This window comes from Martes martes (assembly GCF_963455335.1).
Source record: "Martes martes genome assembly, chromosome: 8".
NCBI lineage: Eukaryota > Metazoa > Chordata > Mammalia > Carnivora > Mustelidae > Martes > Martes martes.
The window spans coordinates 68,894,624-68,914,758 of NC_137895.1; the positions used below are offsets into that span (position 1 = coordinate 68,894,624).

General features: G+C 36.4%; 1 protein-coding gene across 1 annotated transcript in view; it reads left to right on the plus strand.

Annotated features, from left to right (window-relative positions):
• Positions 1–1,762: 1,762 nt before the first annotated feature.
• The window catches only part of DNAI7 (dynein axonemal intermediate chain 7), a gene marked incomplete at its 3' end in the record, with an annotated part of 47,875 nt that continues 29,502 nt past the window's right edge, over positions 1,763–20,135 (plus strand). Inside the window, exons 1-7 of the mRNA XM_080810701.1 lie at positions 1,763–1,866; positions 3,962–4,053; positions 6,468–6,569; positions 7,406–7,543; positions 13,964–14,110; positions 16,754–16,857; positions 18,200–18,509. Of these exons, the coding sequence (XP_080666827.1) occupies positions 3,994–4,053; positions 6,468–6,569; positions 7,406–7,543; positions 13,964–14,110; positions 16,754–16,857; positions 18,200–18,509 (861 nt within the window). The 5' untranslated portion in view covers positions 1,763–1,866; positions 3,962–3,993. The remainder of the gene's footprint in view (positions 1,867–3,961; positions 4,054–6,467; positions 6,570–7,405; positions 7,544–13,963; positions 14,111–16,753; positions 16,858–18,199; positions 18,510–20,135) is intronic.

Sequence of the window (20,135 nt, forward strand, 5' to 3'; positions counted from 1 at the left end):
ACTCTGAAACCTAACCTGGGTAAAGAAGTGGAGCAATGAGTGGCTTAATGATCGATGAAGAAATGGTAGGGCTAATGGATTAGAGATTCCAATGGAGCATTCTGCACTGGGTAAGCCAAACAGAGAAGATGGTCATCAGAAGTCTGTATATTCCAAGGATTAACCAATCTACTGATTGCTAAATTGAGATAGTGCTCTTTTCTTTCTATACTTTCCCATAGGGAAAATGGAGAGGAGGTGGTTATCACCAAGATAGTTCTCAAATTTGTATTCCATAGCTCTGATCCTTTGCTAAACCTCCCTCAGTTCTCCAGGTTCGGTGCCTATAAACATTGCCTGGATGCTCTACTCGCACTTCAGATTAATTAGATTTAAACTCCTTTCAGTGGTGTTTCATCCAAATTTACTTGTTCTGGACTACAGTTTTTCTTTTTGACTATTCCCTAACTCATTCTTCTCCTTGCCTCCAATTTTAATCATCAAATTAAATTAGCTTATATAATATGTATTGGATCCATTCTCCTGTGTTTATTACATTGTTATGATTTAGTTTTAGTAAATTCTCTCTTTTTTTAAAAAAATTTTATTTATTTGACAGATCACAAGTAGGCAGAGAGGCAGGCAGAGAAAGGAGGAAGCAGGCTCCCTGCTGAGCAGAGAGCCCAATGTGGGGCTTGATCCCAGGACCCTGGGATCATGACCCGAGCCGAAGGCAGAGGCTTTAACCCACTGAGCCACCCAGGCACCCCTAGTAACTTCTCTTAATAGTCACCCAAATAGTATCCTCCTCATAATCATTTTTTTCCTAATACAAAGTTAGTTTTCAAAATTATATTGTTAATAGCCATAGCCTTTCTTAAAAACTTTTAGGGAGTTTGCACTTTTTAAAAATAATGTCCAACTTCTATAGCATAGGCTCAAGCCTTTTTTTCCATTTTCATTTCTGTTCCTTTTCTTGGAATCTCCCCAGGGCACATGAACTTGTTGGCCTTTCCAGTGCCATCCCATCTTCATATCTTATTGCTTGCATTTCCCTCTTGAGATACCTTCCCCTCATATCTGAATGTTAAAATCTTTTGGGCACAAACTTAAATCCTACCTGCTCTATGAAGTATTTTTAATCATTATAGACATGTAATAATATTAGAACTATTTTTACATATATTTTATATATCTATTTACATCTATTTTACATATATATTATATTTTATTTTAATCCTTAAAAAATAAAAAGAGGTCTTTTTTTAAAAGATTTTACTTATTTATTTGAAAGACAGAGAATATGCATGAGTGAGGGGAGGAAGAGAGAGAGAGAATTTGAAGCAGACCCTGTGCTGAGCACAGAACCCAGTGCAGGGCTCAACTCACAGCCCTGGGATCATGACCTGAGCTGAAATCAAGAGTCAGACATTCAACCGACTGAGCCACCCAGGCACCCCAAAATGAGGTCTTATGTAGCACCATTTTAAAGATGTGGAAACTAGGAATGAGAAAATTATGTAAATTGCATATTAATTGCATAGCATTAATTGTATAGTAATTAAATTGGCACTGTCACTCTTGCCTTTAACAAATTTTATGCTTATTTTCTTACTTGCTTCCATACTTTGTCCTCAGTGCATTGGGTCAAGGCTTTGTACATAATAGAGTCTTACTTGAATGAATGAAAGACTGGATTCATGGAAGCAAAAGTGTTTTTCATAATTACTATTTGAGGGATATGTGTTTAAAAGTAATTTGGATGCATGTTAATAGCTTTTTTTTATGTTGTGACATTTAAGTCTGGCAAGAAGAAGAGGAAAATCACCAAAGCTGAACGATTAAAGCAGCTACAAGAGGAGGAGGAAAGACGGCAAAAAGAGGAAGGTACAAAATACACAGTGTTACTATTTTCATATGCAGGGAATATAACAGTAAGTTGGTATTTCTACATTCCAGTCAATATCTTTTAAAAGAATTTTTAAAATTCTTCAATTTTTCAAATCTCATCAGTTTTTTGGGGTTTTTTTAAAGAATTTATTTATTTATTTGAGAGAGAGAGAGAGAGCATGAGAGGGGAGAAGGTCAGAGGGAGAAGCAGACTCCCCGTGGAGCTGGGAGCCCGATGCAGGCAGGACTCGATCTCGGGACTCCAGGACCATGACCTGAGCCGAAGGCAGTCACTTAACCAACTGAGCCACCTAGGCGCCCAGATCTCATCTGTTTTGTAATAAATTTCTGCTGTTTAAAGGGTACCCAGAAAGTTCTGTTAGTACATACCAGTCACTTTCAGATATATCTTGAAGAGGAGTTGCCAGATAATACAGAATGCCCAGTTAAATTTGAATTTCAGAAAAACAATGGATAATTTGGGATAATTTGCCTCATGCGATATGGAACATGCTTTTTTAAAAAAAAAAGGCAATTCCTTTATCTGAAATTCAAATTCAAATGAGCTTGCTGTATTTTTATTTGCTAACTCTGGCAAACCAATCTTGAAGTCTTTATATTTACTGATGAAATCAGAGGCATTGGTGCTAATTATACAGTAAGAATTCTGATACATTCCTTAAATATGGGAAGTAGACACTAACAAGAGATGTACAGAGCAGCCCAAGTTCTAACAGTTTAATAATGTTTATTTGCGGGGCACCTGGGTGGCTCAGTGGGTTAAAGCCTCTGCCTTCAGCTCAGGTCATGATCCCAGTGACCTGGGATCGAGTCCGACATCGGGTTCTCTGCTCAGCAGGGAACCTGCTTCCTCCTCTCTCTGCCTGCCTTTCTGCCTACTTGTGATCTCTGTCTGTCAAATAAATAAATAAAATCTTTTAAAAAAAAAAGTTTATTTGCCAAATTTTATGAATTTTCATTTGTAAAAAAGAAAGTCAGTAAAAATTCATAAAAATATCAGTTATTTAAAAAATACCAAAAAGTGATTTTAAAAATCTGAATATTTTAAGTGGCTGTAGCTTTTAGCATTGAGAACATGTGTGGATTCAAATTTAGGTTTTAAAAGTTTGTCCTCAGGGGGCGCCTGGGTGGCTCAGTGGGTTAAAGCCTCTGCCTTCGGCTCGGGTCATGATCTCAAGGTCCTGGGATCGAGCCCCACATCGGGCTCTCTGCTCAGCAGGGAGCCTGCTTCCTACTCTCTCTCTCTGCCTGCCTCTCTGCCTACTTGTGATTTCTCTCTGTCGAATAAATAAATAAAATCTTTAAAAAAAAAAAATAAATAAATAAATAAAAGTTTGTCCTCAGGTTCCATGTTGATTTTTTATGTGTAATCATAATAAATCCTTCTTAGGTGGCTCTTGATAAGAGTACATTATCAGAATCTAGATCTTGGGGAAAGTTTTTAAAAATTGGATTAAACTCATATTCTTCAACATATATTTCATATATTTTTAAAAGATTTTATTTATTTATTTGACAGAACACCAGTAGGTAGAGAGGCAGGCAGAGGGAGAGGGAGAAACAGGCTCTCTGCTGAGCAGAGAGCCCAACGTGGGGCTAGATCCCAGGACCCCTGGATCATGACCTGAGCCGAAGGCAGCCGCTCAACCAACCGAGCCACGCAGGCGCCCCTCATATATTTTTTAATAATGAAAGCAAGAGAAGATTAGGGTAGTTGCTTCTAATGATGTAGATGTCACAAACTTATGGAAATCTGAAGGTTTTACCTCTCCTTAATTACCCATGATCAATCTGTCACTTTTTCTTGGTTAAAATTATTATTGGATTTCTGTAAACTTTGGGGGAAAAGAGAAATATAGTTGTATTTTCTTGGCCAGAAAGTTTGAGTCATGTTGTTGTTTTTTTTTAAATCTAGCATTCATCTTATTTCTACCACATGATGTGGTTGTGACTTCTATAAAATATTCCACCACCCTTACATCTTGAAAATATTTTAAGTAATTTTAACGGCTTAAAAATAGAGTGGTTTAATCACTGAGAAAAGATTTTTTTTTTTTTTTTGGTTCTTTAGAGGAAGCCCGTGTGAAATATGAAAAAGAAGAAATGGAAAGGCTTGAAATACAACGGATTGAGAAAGAAAAATGGCATCAACTTGAAGCAAAAGTATATAAACATTAGTAATGTTATTTTTTTAAAGATTTTATTTATTTGTCGGAGAGAGAGAGAGTGCATGAGCAGGGGGAGTGGCAGGCAGAGGGAGAAGCAGGCTCTCCGCTGAGCAAGGAGATGGACGCGGGGCTCAATCCCAAGGCCCTGGGATCATGACCTGAGAGGAAGGCAGATGCTTAAGCAACTGAACCACCCAGGCATCCCTAATAATGTTATGAATGAAGACAAACTATGTGGCTATCAGATGTGTTTGGCCATGTAAAGTCGCTCTCCCCCATACCTACCCCTAATGGTAGTGGTATAGGTTTTAGGCCTATATAAACTCATTTAACTCATTAAATTCTACCAGAAAGTTAGTGAAATTATTACCCACATTTCACAGATAAGGAAATTGAGGAATAAGGAAAGCAAACAGCGGCACCAGGACTTACACATAAATAACCTTGCTTCAGAGCCCTTGCTTGTAAGCCTTAAGTATTTTTCTCAGTCTGTTTTATAGATGATTAAACAGGGACACCCCCCTCCCCCACCCCCCAAACTCAAATTCTACCTCTCCTGTTTTAGTTTTACTTCTCTTTTTCATCAGAATTTTTCAGATCAATAGTTCTGAAATATTTTGATCTGAGGAGAAACCTTATAAGTTAAAAACTGAAGAGTCCCAAGGAGATTTATGTGGGTTTTATCTATCAATATTTACCGTATTAGAAATTTAAACTGAGAAATTGTAAGGCACATTAACAGATTAAATATTGTTAGAAATAAACATTAGTAAAAATAAACATATTAACATTTTTTTAAAAATGCCTATAATTATATATATATTATTGATTTATAATTGATATACAAAATTGTATTAGATTTAAGTGTACAACATAGTGACCCAGTATTTGTATACATTGTGAAAAGATTATTACAAGACTCTAACATCCATCACCACACATTATATATATTTTTTAAATTAGGGAAATAAGTGACATTATTTATATTTTTAATATCTCTTTGATGTCAGACTTAACAAAAGACAGCTGGATTCTCATATCAACTTCAGTTTTCTGTTTCAGTGTGTTGTTTTGAAGAAACATCTGGCCTCACACAGATTCATAGTTGGAAAAAGGAAGAATATTGTTAAAACTTTTCAGTTAATTGTGAATATTCTTTTTGATACTATGCCAAAACTCAGTGTCATAGTTTCTCAATATGGAATCTGAAATCCTATTAATGGAGTTTTCATGCTCTATTACACTAAAACACTGATTTCTCTTATCCTTTAAATAGCTCTTATATCCATGTATGATTTTGCAATATCATGATTGATTGCTTAGAAGAATTTCATTTACTGAATTATTTCCTTCCAAATATTGACACATTTTTATTATTCATTATCAAAAAATCACATGCACTAGTGTCATCTCCAATCAAATCAGGAAGGTTTTTAGGGAGAAAATGTCAAACAGTGGTAGGTACAAGTTTTCTTAAAATTCGAATTTTTTTCCTTAAAGATTCATTTATTTGAGAGAGAGAGCAGGGAGGAAGGGCCAAGAGGGAAGGAAAGAGAGAATCTCAAGCAGACTCTCCACTGAGCACAGAGCCCCACAATGTAGGACCTGATCCCACGACCCGAGATCATGACCTGAGCAGAAACCAAGAGTCAGACGCTCACCTGACTGAGCCACCCTGACACCCCTTTAAATTTTGAATTTTTATTTTTATTTTATTTTATTTTTTTATTTTTAAATTTATTTTTATTTGAAAACTTGAATTTTATCACTGGTAACAAATACTTACAGTTGTTTCCTGGAATTAACATGCTCAATTCATTCATTTTTGAGTGTCTGCCAAAATACTCTAATAATTGCACAAGTATTTATTTCTCAAGACAGTCTTGTCCTTTGATATGTAGCAGAATTGTTTTATGCATACTTCCCATTTTATCACACAGAATAATCAAAAGACATATACTGATGAGTTCAAATGTAATAAAATTAAAAATTTTCACTTTATCACATCATTCTTATGTGAAACTGGCTGTTTCCCACCCCTCTCCCCCAAAGAATGTGACCCCTAGTACAGCTTCTGACTTGATTTGTGCTGAGGCACCAGCAATTTTATACCATTTTGTGCCATTAGTGCGAATGTATACACTACAAAAAAGGCAGTTACTGTTTTAGTAGTATTATGAGGGCAGATTTGACTTCACAGATCCCCAGAGTCTTAGGGACCCACAGAGTCTGCAGATCATTCACAAACCACTGTTTCAGATGAAACCTTTTGGAAATGCCAGTTACACTCAAACTAACTTTAGTGTTCATTTTGAAACTAAATATTTTGTCAGTAAAGTTTAGATGCTACTTATGAAACACAAAGCTAAAATTTAAGAGCTGGCCAATGTATTTATCCCCATGTAATAGGATCTAGAAAGGAGAAATGAAGAACTTGAAGAACTTTGTTTATTAGAAGGGTGTTTTCCTGAAGCAGAGAAATTAAAACGAGATACTAGATTGCTTTCTCAGGTAAGACCAATTTATGTGTGTGAACTAATACTTTTGTACCACAAGAGGGAGTTATAGTCTGATACCCTTTTTAATCTTAGATTAAGATTTAGGGTTTGTCTGTAATACATTCTAATCTGACAAATCTCTCATATCGCATGTGGCAAAGTAAATTCACATAGCTTTGTAGAAAACTATTTGTCAGTAGTAAGACCCTTGAAATTTTTAGATCTTTTGACTCTGGTTTAATTTGGGGGAATCTATACGAGGAAATTATCCTAAATTAAAATAGAAAATTTTGAATTTAAAGGAATCTAGTGTTGCTCAAAAGAGCATAACTTTGGAAGCAGTAAAAATTATTATCCGGAGAAAAAGGAACAACTAATAATATGGTAAAAGATAATGGCGGTATAAATTTAAGCAAAAAACTGTTAAGGATAATATGATTACAAATGCAGAATTTGCATAGACTACAGAATAAATGGAAGAACTCATACTAAAATGCCAATGATTATTAACTAGTAACAATCTGAAAAGTAGAAATTAGCCCGTGTTGGCTTTTCTAAGTATAGAAGTTATATGATTAGAGAGGAAAGCAAAACAAAATCAACTCATAAATACTGTTTTAAAAATGTGATAAATACTAGAATTGCTATTTATTTGAATTATGGAAACTTTTAAATCATTTTGATGAAAAGAATTTTGTTATTTTAGAGATATCTCAAATAAGCAGTTGAAGTCATAATGTTTTTTGCCTAAATTGGAAAAACTAGGTTATGAGAACTGATACTTTGAAAATAGTTATTTAATCTTTGAATTTTCATCATTGTGAACCTTCAGACATTTTTATTTCACAGTGGAAACACTACATTCAATGTGATGGGAGTCCTGATCCTTCAATATCCCCAGAAATTAATACTTTCATTAGCCTGTGGAAAGAAGAAACAAATGAGACTCTTGAGGAAGTGATTGCAAAAAGTAAACTAGTGCTAAATGTAGGTACTGAAATATTATTCTATAACTTTGAATTATTTAAATTACAAATTGTCTGATATTGACTCCAAAATAGGAATAAATTGAATAACCATAGTACCTGCCAATTAATAACACTACTGCTTGCTTGGTTATGGAGAAAATTATTTGCTAATCTTTTCATTTTTTTAAATTTCTACAATTCCTATTTTTACTTTTATTTTGCCACCTTAGATAAGATCATCATGACATAAATGTGAAACATAATGTATGTCTAATCCAAGCAGGAAAAAAAAAAATCAGGTTGCATCCATTTATGTAGGTAACTTGGAGGAAAAGTATATGATTTTATCCTAAGTTGAAATTTTCCACTATTCTATGTTCACTACAGATGTTTTTCAATGTTAACTATGTGCCAGGCACTTACTCTTGAAGGCATGAAAGTATAAAGACGAGTAAGAATATTGTACTTTCTACTTTGGCAAATAGGATGGACAGGCTACCCTGAGGAACTATCACTTTATGGTGCACTTAAAAATGCTAAAAAAAAAATTTTTTTAAGATTTTTTTTTTTAATTTTTTTATTTACTTGACAGAAAGAGATCACAAGTAGGCAGAGAGGGAGGCAGAGAGAGAGGGAAGCAGGCTCCCCGCTGAGCAGAGAGCCCAATGTGGGGCTCGATCCCAGGACCCTGGGATCATGACCTGAGCCGAAGGCAGAGGCCTTAACCCACTGAGCCACCCAAGCGCCCCTAAAAAAATTTTTTTAATGATATTTAAATTAATTGCCTACAAGTGCCTGGGTAGGTTAGTCAGTTAAGTGTCTGACTTGGTTTTGGCTCAGGTCATGATCTTAGGGATCCTAAGATTGAGTCCCATGTCCTCTGCTCTGTGCCCAGTAGGGAGTCTACTTGAAGATTCTCTCCCTCTGTCCCTTTCCCCACTCTAGTGCTCTCTTTCACATGCCGTCTCTCTCTCTCTCTCTCTCTCTCTCTCTCTCTCAAATAAATAAATAAATACTTTTTTTAAGATTTTATTTATTCATTTGAGAGAGAGAGAGAACACAAGCAGGGGGAAAGACAGAGGAAGAGGAAGAAGCAGACTCCCGGCTGAGTTGGGAGCCTGACCTAGGGCTTGATCCCAGGACCTGGAGATCGTGACCTGAGTCGAAGGCAAATCCTTCACCATCTGAGCCACCCAGGCACTCCAATAAATAAATATTTTAAAAAATTCATTGCCAAGTTCAAAACAAAGTAAGGGAAAATCTTGGAGGCCATAAAACAATTCAGAGAAGTAGGCAAGTGTCAAAATTGTTGGCTTCGCAGAGAAGCCACTTCTCCAGAGGCTTTCCTCTCTGTTAAGTCTTGGATTAGCCTTGGTTTAAAGCACGTCAGGAGGCAATGCCTAGAGTATGTGAAAGGTGGCAAGTTGAATCGATGCCTTGTATGACTGGGAGTCTCCAAAAGTTATTGTGGGTAAAAGAGAAAATATCTACTTTGCAAAAGGAAATGATAGGAATTTGTTTGGCTCATCTTTAGCTTACAGAAGGGGAACAAGAAAATGATTCTTAATCACAAATGAATCAGAAGTCGATTGGGAGAATTTACCAGAATATAACAGAGAGATAAAGAGATGGAAAATATGAATGAGCAATTAATAGACATGTATGATAGAGGAAAAGAGGCTAAAATACATTGAAAAGGAGTACCAGAAGTAGATGCAGAAGAATGAGGGAATGACAATAGTCAAAGAGAAAACGGCTGACATTTTTCCAGAGTTGAGAGAAGATACAAACCCTCAGATTCAAGAAACCAACGAATCCCAACTTAGGATGAATAGAAAAATCCACACTAGACACACCTACAAAATAGTTGAAACTGGAAGGAATTCACTGCTCTTGGTCCTTTTATCCTCTAATGCTTTTTGTTACAGTTCCTCACCACCTTTTGTGTTTTTTTTCTCAGTGTGGTTTCCTTCCTACATGTTATTAAAGATGGAGTAACTCCAGATTCTGTTAAGTTCATAACATGCATTGCCTAATTTGATCTGGACACACTTATGAGACCCATTTTACGTAGAAAGAGAGAGAGACTGTGACATGCTTAGAGTCTCCTATGAATCTTCAGATGGGTCTTACTCTGACTTTCCATGGAGCCTCCCTTGCCATTGCACACCCTCTCTGCCATGTTGCCGTGGCATGATGCTGGTCTAGGAACCTGGTGCTCTGCAAGAGCCGGGAGAGAGTGGGAAGTAGCAGAAGTAATAGAGTTCATCAGCGATGAGCTGGAAGTGAAATCTTCCTAATGTGAGAGTGGGTTATAGAAGTGGAAATAACAAATAGTAGGGAAAATGAGAAAAAGATAAGTAACAAAACAGGAGATAGAAGGGGATGCCTGTGTGGCTGTCGGGTAAGTGTCTACCTTCTGCTCAGGTCATGATCCCGGGGTTCTGGGATCGAGTCCTGCATCGGGCTTCTTGTGCAGTGAGGAGCCTGCTTCTCCCTCTGCCAGCTGCTTCCCCTGCTGCACTCTCTCTGTCTCTCTCCCTCTCTCTGATAAATAAATAAATTCTTAAAAAAAAAAAAACCACTTAAAAAAAGCAGGAGACAGAAGAGCATGATCATAGCACTAGGAAACTTAAGCAGGCAGCACATGAAGAACAGAAAAGAATTGGATAGCATTGATGCCACGGTAAACAGCAAATTCCAAATGATCAAATTTATTTATTTGGCAAGCTCTTAAATAATACTATGCCAGGCTTTAGAAATAGTAACTTGCTGAATTCTTATAATAACCCTATGAGGTAGGCACTATTATTCCCATTTCACAAATGAAGAAGGCACAGTGATGCACAGAGGCACGAAGATGTTCTATAATTTCCCCAAGATCACACTGTTAATGAGAAGTGGCTAGGATTGAAGTCCTGCATTCTGGCTTGAGTCCATACTGCCTGAGTATGGGCTCCCTCCCTTAATTTGGAGGGAGCCTGTGCTGCCTCCCTTAATTTGGAATGTATGAGGTGTTTATGATGTGTCAGTGTTCAAAACTAAATCCTGCCACTTACTAGTTGTTCCTTGATCTTGCTGTGCCAAAGTTTCTCCCAACACTATAAATATCTCCGCTCTCTTCTTGCTTGCTTGATTTTTATAAAAGATTTTATTTGACAGAGAGGGAGAGCACAAGCAGGGGGTGTGGCAGGCAGAGGGAAAGGGAGAAGCAGGAAGCTGGATGTGAGGCTTGATCCCAGGTCGTTGAGATCATGATCTGAGCCAAAGGCAAATTTTTACCTGCCTGAGCTACCCAGGCTCCCTACTTGCATGGTTTCTGAGATGTTAAATGCAGTTCTTGATTTTTGTTCCTCTAAAGGTAAGGATTTTCCCCTCTGACTTCTGTGGGGATTTTTTCTTTATCTTTGCTTTTTCTGTAGTTTGGAAATGATATGCCTAAGTGTTGTTTTTTAGGGCATTTATCCTGCTTGGTGTTCTCTGAGCTTCCTGAACCTGTGGTTTAGCATCAGACATTAATTTAGGGAAATTCTCAATTATTATTATGTCAATTATTTCTTCTGTTCCTTTCTCTCTTTTTTTATCCTTCCAGTATCCCCATTATGTGTATGTGACACCCTTTGTAGTTGTCCCACGGTCCCACGATATTTTGTTCTATTTTTTACATTGTTTTTTTAGGTTTTTGTTGTCTTTGCCATTTGGTTTTCAAAGATTCTATTGCTATATCCTCTGGCTCAGAGATTCTTCCCTCAGCTGAGTCCAGTCTACTAATAAGCCCACCAAAGGCATTCTCCATTCCTGTTACAGTATCCTTTGATCTAGCATTTCTTTCTGGTTCTTTCTTACCATTTCCATCTCTCTCCTTTACATTGCCCATCTATTCATGGATGCTGTCTGTTTTATCCAATAGAGCCCTTAGCATATTAATCATTGTTGTTTGAAATTCCTGGTCTGATAATTCCAACTTCCCTGCCATGTGTGGTTCTGATGCTTGCTTTGTCTTTTCAAATTATGGGTTTTGCCTTTTGGTATGACCTGTAATTTTCTCCTGATGGCTCAACATGATGTACTGGGTAAAAGGAGCTACTGTAAACAGGCCTTTAGTAATGTGACTACGAGATAAGGTAGGGAGAGGGGAAGAATCCTACAGTCCTGAAATTAGGTCTCAGTCTTTTTTTTTTTTTTTTAAGATTTTATTTATTTATTTCGCAGACAGAGATCACAAGCAGGCAGAGAGGCAGGCAGAGAGAGGAGGAAGCAGGCTCCCTGCTGAGGAGAGAGCCTGATGTGGGGCTCGATCCCAAGACTCTGGGATCATGACCTGAGCCGAAGGCCGAGGCTCCAACCCACTGAGCCACCCAGGTGCCCCAGGTCTCAGTCTTTCAGTAAAGCCTGTGTCTCTCCATCTCTGCATGGTGAACTTCACAATTGTCTTTAATTTTTTTTATTCCCTTTTAGGTGGGAGGGAATGGCTAGAGCCAGCTGGAGTTGTATATTTTCTTTCCCCCAGGTGAGTTAGGCTCTGATAGAATTCCTGCATATTAGGCTCTAATTAATTTCCCTTGAGATCAGGCCTTGTTAAGAACCGAGTACTCTGGTGTAGTTCAAAAGCATTCCTATTCCCCTCCTCCTGCTAGAAGTAGGAGGGGATTTTGCTCCCATAGTTGTTATGAGAACCTGGTGGAGCCTTTGGAGGTAAGTCTAACAATATTATGGGCCCTCTCCCTTTCATGACTGTGGAGTTTTTGTTGTTGTTGTTGTTTTTAAGATTTTTTATTTATTTATGACAGAGAGAAAGAGTGAGAGAGGGACCACAAGCACCAGGGAGCTGGAGAGGGAGAAACAGGCTCCTCGCTGAGCAGGGAGCCAGATATGGGGAGGGATCCCAGGACTCTGGGATCACGATCTGGGCCAGCCAAAGGCAGACACTTAACGACTGAGCCACCAGGCACCCCTCTTCTGGAGTTTTTAACTTTCAAGAGTTGTCTACACTGAGCTTCCAATAATTTGGCATTTGCAGTTCAGATGTTCTTACTTGGCACTGGTTTCTGCAGTGGCTTTTGCTCCTGAATCTAGGTCTCTTCAGTCTTGAGGGCTGGTGTTTGCCCTGTTTCTTCCCCTCTTGTGGATCAAAGAAGGGTTTTTTTGATTTTTCAGACTGTTGAGCTTTTTAGTTGTTAGGATGGGGTCAGATCCTCCAAACTCCTTACAGGTGAAACTTCGGTTTCCTTATCTATAAAAATAGGCACAATAACAGTATCTAGCTCATAGAGTTATGGTGAAGATAGAATGAATACGTATAAAGACTTAGAACAGTTCCTGGCTCATAGTAAGTGTAGGAGAGGGAAAATTCTTCTACCCTTCAAGGTCTTTCAGCTGGACGAAAATTCAATTCATATGAGACAGGTTAATGGGAGAAAAAAGACAGTTTTATTATGTGCACATGGAGACCCAATAATGAAATTGAGACCCAAAGAAATGACCAAGGCAGGGTGCCTGGTTGGCTCAGTGGGTTAAAGTCTCTGCCTTTGGCTCAGGTCATGATCCCAGGGTCCTGGGATCCAGCCCTGCATCGGCTCTCTGCTCAGCAGGGAGCCTGCTTCCCCCTCTCTCTCTGCCTGCCTCTCTGCCTACTTGTGATCTCTGTCAAATAAATAAATAAATAAAATCTTAAAAAAAAAAAAAAAGAAATGACCAAGGCAGGCACATTTTAGACAAAGAAACAATAGATTTGCGAGGCATTTACAGGATAAGGAAAACAGGTGTTGTGAGCTTGAATTAGTAAGGAATTCTAGGCAGAATTTGGGCTGAGGTAGTAGATTAGTAAAAAAGTAACAAGGTTTATTTCTACAGTTTTCTCTACTTGATAGCCCTTGCCTCTGGTAATAAAGATGCCTTTTCTTAGTACAGGGACGGTATTTTTCATATGGGAGATTTGTTTCCTGCTTTCAGGAGGACAGAAGAGGTCTAAGTGTCTTTGTACCAGTTGACTCTCAAGTAGCTTCAGTTCAAAATGATCAGTGTTGGGCCTTTGTGGTTCATTTGGGGGTAGCCTGCCCTGGACTCCTACATAAACATTCAGCATATATTAGTAACTCTCTTCTTGTCAGCCTCCTCTTCATTGTTGTTATATCATTATTTCTACTGTTCCATAGTCTTAGGTATCCAAGCTGCCTCTGTTCTATTAACTTGCTAATGAAAGCTCTGTTTCGTGTATTTGGGAATTCTTATAATGGAGTTTCTGGAGAAAATATTTTATTTTTCCATGATCTTAAATAACACAATGAATATAAGAAAAGATTTTTATATGTTTTACTGATGATATATGATGTATGCCTCAATTCAAAAGTGATAGAACATTCCCTTTTTACTTTTTCTTTGACCATTTGTCAGAAGATTATTTTTATAGTTAAGTTCTTACTTTGTTTTTATTTTATAGTTAATTGAGAAATTGAAATTAATTTTACTGGAAACACCACCATGTGATTTGGAAGATAAAAATATAAAACAGTACCAAGGATCAATTCTAGAACTCCAGGAGCTCCTTCATCTTAAGTTTAACATAGCCACAGAAATACTTCTCAGAGTAAGTGTGATTTTTTTTTTCTTTTTGCTTATAAATTTCGATTAACTTTTTAGGAGTTAAAATTTTATACTATATGATAAAAAAAATCCAGCATCTTTTTAATTAAAAGGCTATGGAAAAGCCAGTTTAAAAAAATCAATATAGCTAAAGTCCTGTTTTTCTTTAAGATTTATTTATTTGAGAGAGAGAGCACACACAAAGGGAGAGTGAGAGGGAGAAGCAGACTTCTCGCTGAGCAGAGTCCCCAGTGTGGGGCTCAATCCCAGGACCCTGAGATCATGACATGAGCCAAAGGCAGTTGCTTAACCGACTGAGCCACCCAGGTGCCCCATTTTTTCTTATACTTGCTAAGGTTTAGTAGGATCACTATGAAAATAAATTCACAAAACTATATGCTAAATATTCACTACTTTAGATAAATTGACTAAGATCATAATTATTGGTAGTCACTCTGTTTTTCCCAAATATCTTATCATTAGTGATAATATCCATATAACTGCAAAATCATTATTATACCTTGAGAAGTAATAATTCCATAATCTAATGTCCAGTCCCTATTTAAATTTTGGCTTATATCCTATCCCATGAATGTCTTCTATGGCTATTTTTGTTTTATTTTGCTCTTTAAAACAGAAAACAACCTAAAGTCACACATTTTTTGTGTGTGTCTATTTTATCTTTTGGTTTATGTTGGTCTCTGTATAGCCTTGGTAGAATATGTTCTAGTTATGAAAAGAATTGCAAAATTGGCTTAAACTTTACTAAATTTATTATTAGTGGTAATATTTATAATGCAATTTTAGAACTGTTTTATTTATAAGAAAAGCAAAGAAATGTATTATAATTTTTAGTAATCAAGATTATTTTAAGAGAAAAAAGATAAAATATGTAAACTAAGAGATTAGAAAAAATACTGTAATGGGCTTTTTTTAAAGATTTTATTTATTTATTTGACAGACAGAGATCACAAGTAGGCAGAGAGGCAGGCAGAGAGAGAGGGGGAAGCAGGCTTCCTGCTGAGCAGAGAGCCAAATGTGGGGCTCAATCCCAGGACCCTGAGATCATGACCTGAGCCTAAAGGCAGAGGCTTAACCCACTGAGCCACCCAGGCGCCCCAAATATTGTAATGTTTAATTTGAAATGGAAATACTACTATGAACCAGATTTCTTTTTAATCCGTAAAATGGAACCAGGTCTAACTGTGGTGAACAGCTGATTCCAGAACTGGAGCAGGGTAAGTGAAAGATGAGAATGAGCTGTCTTGTGCTAGAAAACAAATAAATGCTCAGAGACTAATGGAATTGTATCCAAAGGGACAGAACTAGCTTAAAGGGGCTCCCTCTGGTCAAATTTGAAATTATTTGAATATCAAAAAGAATAATTACAATTGATTATAGACCATTGAATAAATAAAAATCTGTGAGTCTAAAGTGATACTCCAGAAAAGCAAGTGAGAAAGTGGGATGGAGGGAAAGAACAGTTCTTTGTAGAAGAATGCCATCTGATAAATGGTGAAGGAATTGTCAGTTAGAAAATCACCACTTTTTAAATCCTCAATGTAATAAGTGATAAGGGGCATTTTTTTTTTAAGGGGCATTTTCACTCAAATAATTGGTGAAAAGTAGTTGAGGAGCGCATGATTCTCATGGTGCCAAAGTATTAGACCACAGATTACTTACAGATTGGGGAAAAGTGTACTTCACAACTGGGAGACACTTACATGTTAACCAAGCGATCAGTCCACGTTGTTAACAGTGGGACATCATATGCCTCCCGACAGGATGCAACGTGAAGAGTACAGCGTAACCCACAATGCCTTCTCGCCGAAAATAATTAAACCTACCTAGACCTAACTTTCAAAGAAGTTACAAAAAATAAAGGGGACAGAAGAGTAAGTTAAGCAATACCATGAAGAATCAGATAAATTCACAATGTGGAATAGTTCTCTAAGACTATCCTGAACACTTCAAAAGTTAATGTCACGGGGTCCGGGGAAGCATTCAGGATCAATTACTTTTTAAAAATTAGCAATAAATTCAATCTCCAGTACCTCAAAGTTTTTATATTGTGACAACTAAATACAGAAAATATTGACTTTGTTAAGCCATTTAAAAGAGTTAATATGCATCAAGCTGTATTAGTCCTTATTAAAACATACTTAAGAACTTCCTTAAATTGTGTGTTTCATGTTGGATATCAAGTATTGTACTAGTAAAACTTGACTCATTTGAATTTCATAAACTGGATAGTTTGTTTCCTAAACTTGATAATACTCAGACTAACTTTTGCAGCAGCATGATCTACATTTTAATGTACAAATAAAGAGGCATGTGTATAGTTAAAGTCATGATAAAATTGAAAAGGGTAATATAATAGTAATCCTGGGAATATAGGAGCAACTTTAATCCTTAGACACAGTAAGAGAAACTGAGTGGAAAGGTGAAGCACATTTAATTAAGTAAATACATTTGTATCATTAAGAGAACAGAGTTTTTTTAAAACAATTTTTTGTTATTTGATACTTTTACCTAAATTACTCTTTTAAGTAATGAATCTAATACATAAGTGATGAAATAACTCATCTAAGTTGCATAGTTTATGAGGACTCTCATCTTTTATAATGTTTTCTTTTTTCTCTTATAGCAGGCTAGTACATTAGCAGATCTGGACAGTGGAAATATGGAAAAAGTCATTCAAGATGAAAATGTTACTCTGTATGTGTGGGCAAACCTCAAGAAGAATCCAAGGTATTCCCATGGGTGATACTATAGGTCAGAAGACATTGGGAGTCGCCTCAATATGACCAGGGACATGCCTGTTGCATACTAGCATGGTACACTTGGGAAAAACCTATGTTAGGAGGTCAGCCAGCTGGGGTTTGAATCACAAACCTGCTATTTGTTTACCTTAGGCAAGTTATTTTCAGCTAATCACATCTTTCTGAGAAATGATAGTGATAGTGATAAATCATGATCCCTTCTTCTGTTTAATCTTTAATGTGTCAAAATTAATTGAGTTAGTACGGCAGTGAGTTTTAGGAAAAAATTACCAAAGTAAAAGGAGGCCTAGGTGTTCTGGTCCCAGCTCTAAAAAGACTGGTCATATGACAATGGAAAGATTTGGGGTTTAATTTTGATATTAAGTAACAGGAAGGAACAAAATATTTTCCAAATTATATTTGCTATAAAGTACCCTGTCATTTAAATCTAATGAGACAATATAATAATATAACCTTTTTCATTGTAAAATGTGTTATATATAGAAGAGTAAAAACAATTTGTATACTTTTAAAAGGAAAAAAATGAATAGCCCTGTATTAGCTACCCAGATTTAAGAAGAGAATTAGTTGGTGTCTTTTTACTCAGATAGTGAATAATAGAGGCTGACACAAGTTTTGTTTTATTTGAGAGTGATGGTGAGGGGGGTTGCAGGGATGATGAGTTCAACGTTGGACCTGTTGAATTTGAAGTACTTACGAAATATGAAATACAACTATCTGAAAGGATTGAAAAAAATCCGAGTTGGAGATCTATTTTGAGGAGACATCATATAGATCACTAGTTCTTAACTTTGGGGAATCCTAGACTCTTATGAACTTTATTACATATACTTACCATAGGTAAGGGCATTTTTGGACCTCTTAAAACCTATTTAAGGATGCCTCTTCTCCCCCTAACCCACCCCAGGAAACAGAACTCATGTTGAAAACTCCTGATAACATAAGTTATGATTCACACCATCAAAATAATAATATCCAAGAAGACTATGTAGAGGGAAGAAGAAAGAGGGCCTGGATAGAGAGCAGAGTAATGTTAACATTTAAGGGATGGTTAGGAAGAAGGCCATACAGAGGAAATAGAGAAGGACCTGCCAGAGATGGAAGACAAGAGTATGGGGTCATAGATCCCAAGAGAGTGTTTTGAGAAGGATAACATTAGCAACTGGGTCCAAATGCTGCAGAGCAAGCAGGTATGCATCGGGACTCCAAATTTTGGCAAAATTCAAGTGGAGAGAAATACTGCTTAGGTATAAATTCTCAACAGACTTAGTTTCCTATGGTCTCATCCTTTTTGTTAAAATTATTTACAGGTACAAAAGTGTCAGATTCTCTGAAACACAAATTGGATTTGAAATTCCAAGGATTTTAGCAACAAGTGACATTGCTCTACACCTCCTACATACTCACTATGACCATGTCACACCACTGCGCCCTGTTCCAACATCATTACAAGAATATACTGCCACAGTCAATCACTTTGTCAAGGATGAAGTTAAGTATGAAGAAACAGCAATTGACAAAGAGCTCCAAGAAGAGGGTAAACAACAAGAAAATGAGTCTAACTCTGTTCATGAAGAAGAAACAAAATTTGAGGAACAAAGTGGTAGTGAAGTACAAACGGTAGGACACATTTTTGAAACATATACATATTTTCTTCATGTAATAGGTGTTATTAGATTCCCTTGGAGCATTCTTAAGATTTTTTTCTAAACAACTAGAAGTTGTCTGAAAGCCACTTTCTTGTCAGTAGCTCAATTTTGAATGTGTATATTTTCTTCTTGCCTTCTATTAATAGTCGCTATTCATAGTTGAGCCTGTTGCTTCAGCATCCTAAAGTTCAGCACAGGAGTTGCTCAGTTATATTTTAGGGACATGCCTGAACAACTCAGAAGCAAATTTAATTTTTATATATTGTATTTCAAATTCACTTAAGGGAATTTGCCATTATATGGAAACTTGAGGTAAATACTTTCACAAACTAAAGGACTATCTTACATTACTTTCTTAGGTTTTGTAAGAAATAATTTTATAAAGTAAAACTGATTTTCTTAAAGTACTGTACTACTCTCTGAAGAAGTTGACATCTTTAGAGATAACGTATTTGGGTAATTTAATAATCATATTCCTTTAGTCGTTTTGTGTTCTTTCCTATTTCTGGAATTTCCAAGCTACTTAGTTACTATCTTAGAATTGTCTCTTTAGAATTTTTCAGAACTAAGAAGCCTTTTTGTTTGGCCATAAACAATCTGCATTTGGGGGTGGTTAGGAAGAGAGTGGTTTGGCTATGGACATTGGGGAAGGTATGTGCTGTGGTGAGTGCTGTGAAGTGTGTAAACCTGTCGATTCACAGACCTGAACCCCTGGGGCTAGTAATACATTATATGTTAATAAAAAAATAAAAAATTATTTTAAAAAAACACTAAAATTTTATACCCAGGGCATTCAAAGGAATAAAAGTACAGAAAAATTTAAACATACATACACACACACACACACACACACACACACACAAAGAACAATCCCTGGCAAAGAGTAGATGCCTAATCAATATTTATTAAACACATGAATAAATAAACAAATGCATAAATTAAAAATTTAAAAAAATCTGCATTTTAGGAAGGACCAGAAATAGCAGGTTTCCCTACAAGTGCCTAAGACATGATGTGTGTTGTTTTATTGGTTTATTTTCTTTAAACACAGGGAAGGGTTAAGAATTAGATTGAATGTAAATATGAAATCAGAATAGGAATTACTAAAAATTCTAAGAATATGTGTGGTTGAAAAATTCCATTTTAAATATCACACCAGAATAAAAAATTATAGAGATTCTTTAGCAATATAGAAAATAGATATGACATAATGATCAAGACAAAGAATAGTAATTTAGAATATGATTACGACCATGTAAAAATGAAAAGGAATAGAGGAGGAGAACCCAGAAACCTGTATACAGCTGAAATATTAGAGAGGTGGGAAATAATTTGCTCTTCAAAAATTTGTACTTAGAATATTCTTTGAGCAATCCAATAGCTTTTAAAATTAAAAAAAAAATTTTACCTCTCAGGTAGCATGCTAGCTTCACTAGATAGAGTTAACAATATTTATAGTTCTCCTGCCTTTTCTGAACATATTGGATGATTACTCTCCTCATCCCCCTGAAGTTAGGCATGACTAGGACTTGCTTTAGCTGATAAGATGTGCATGGAAGGGGCATACTGATTTCTAAGGGAGGAGGATAAAGAATGA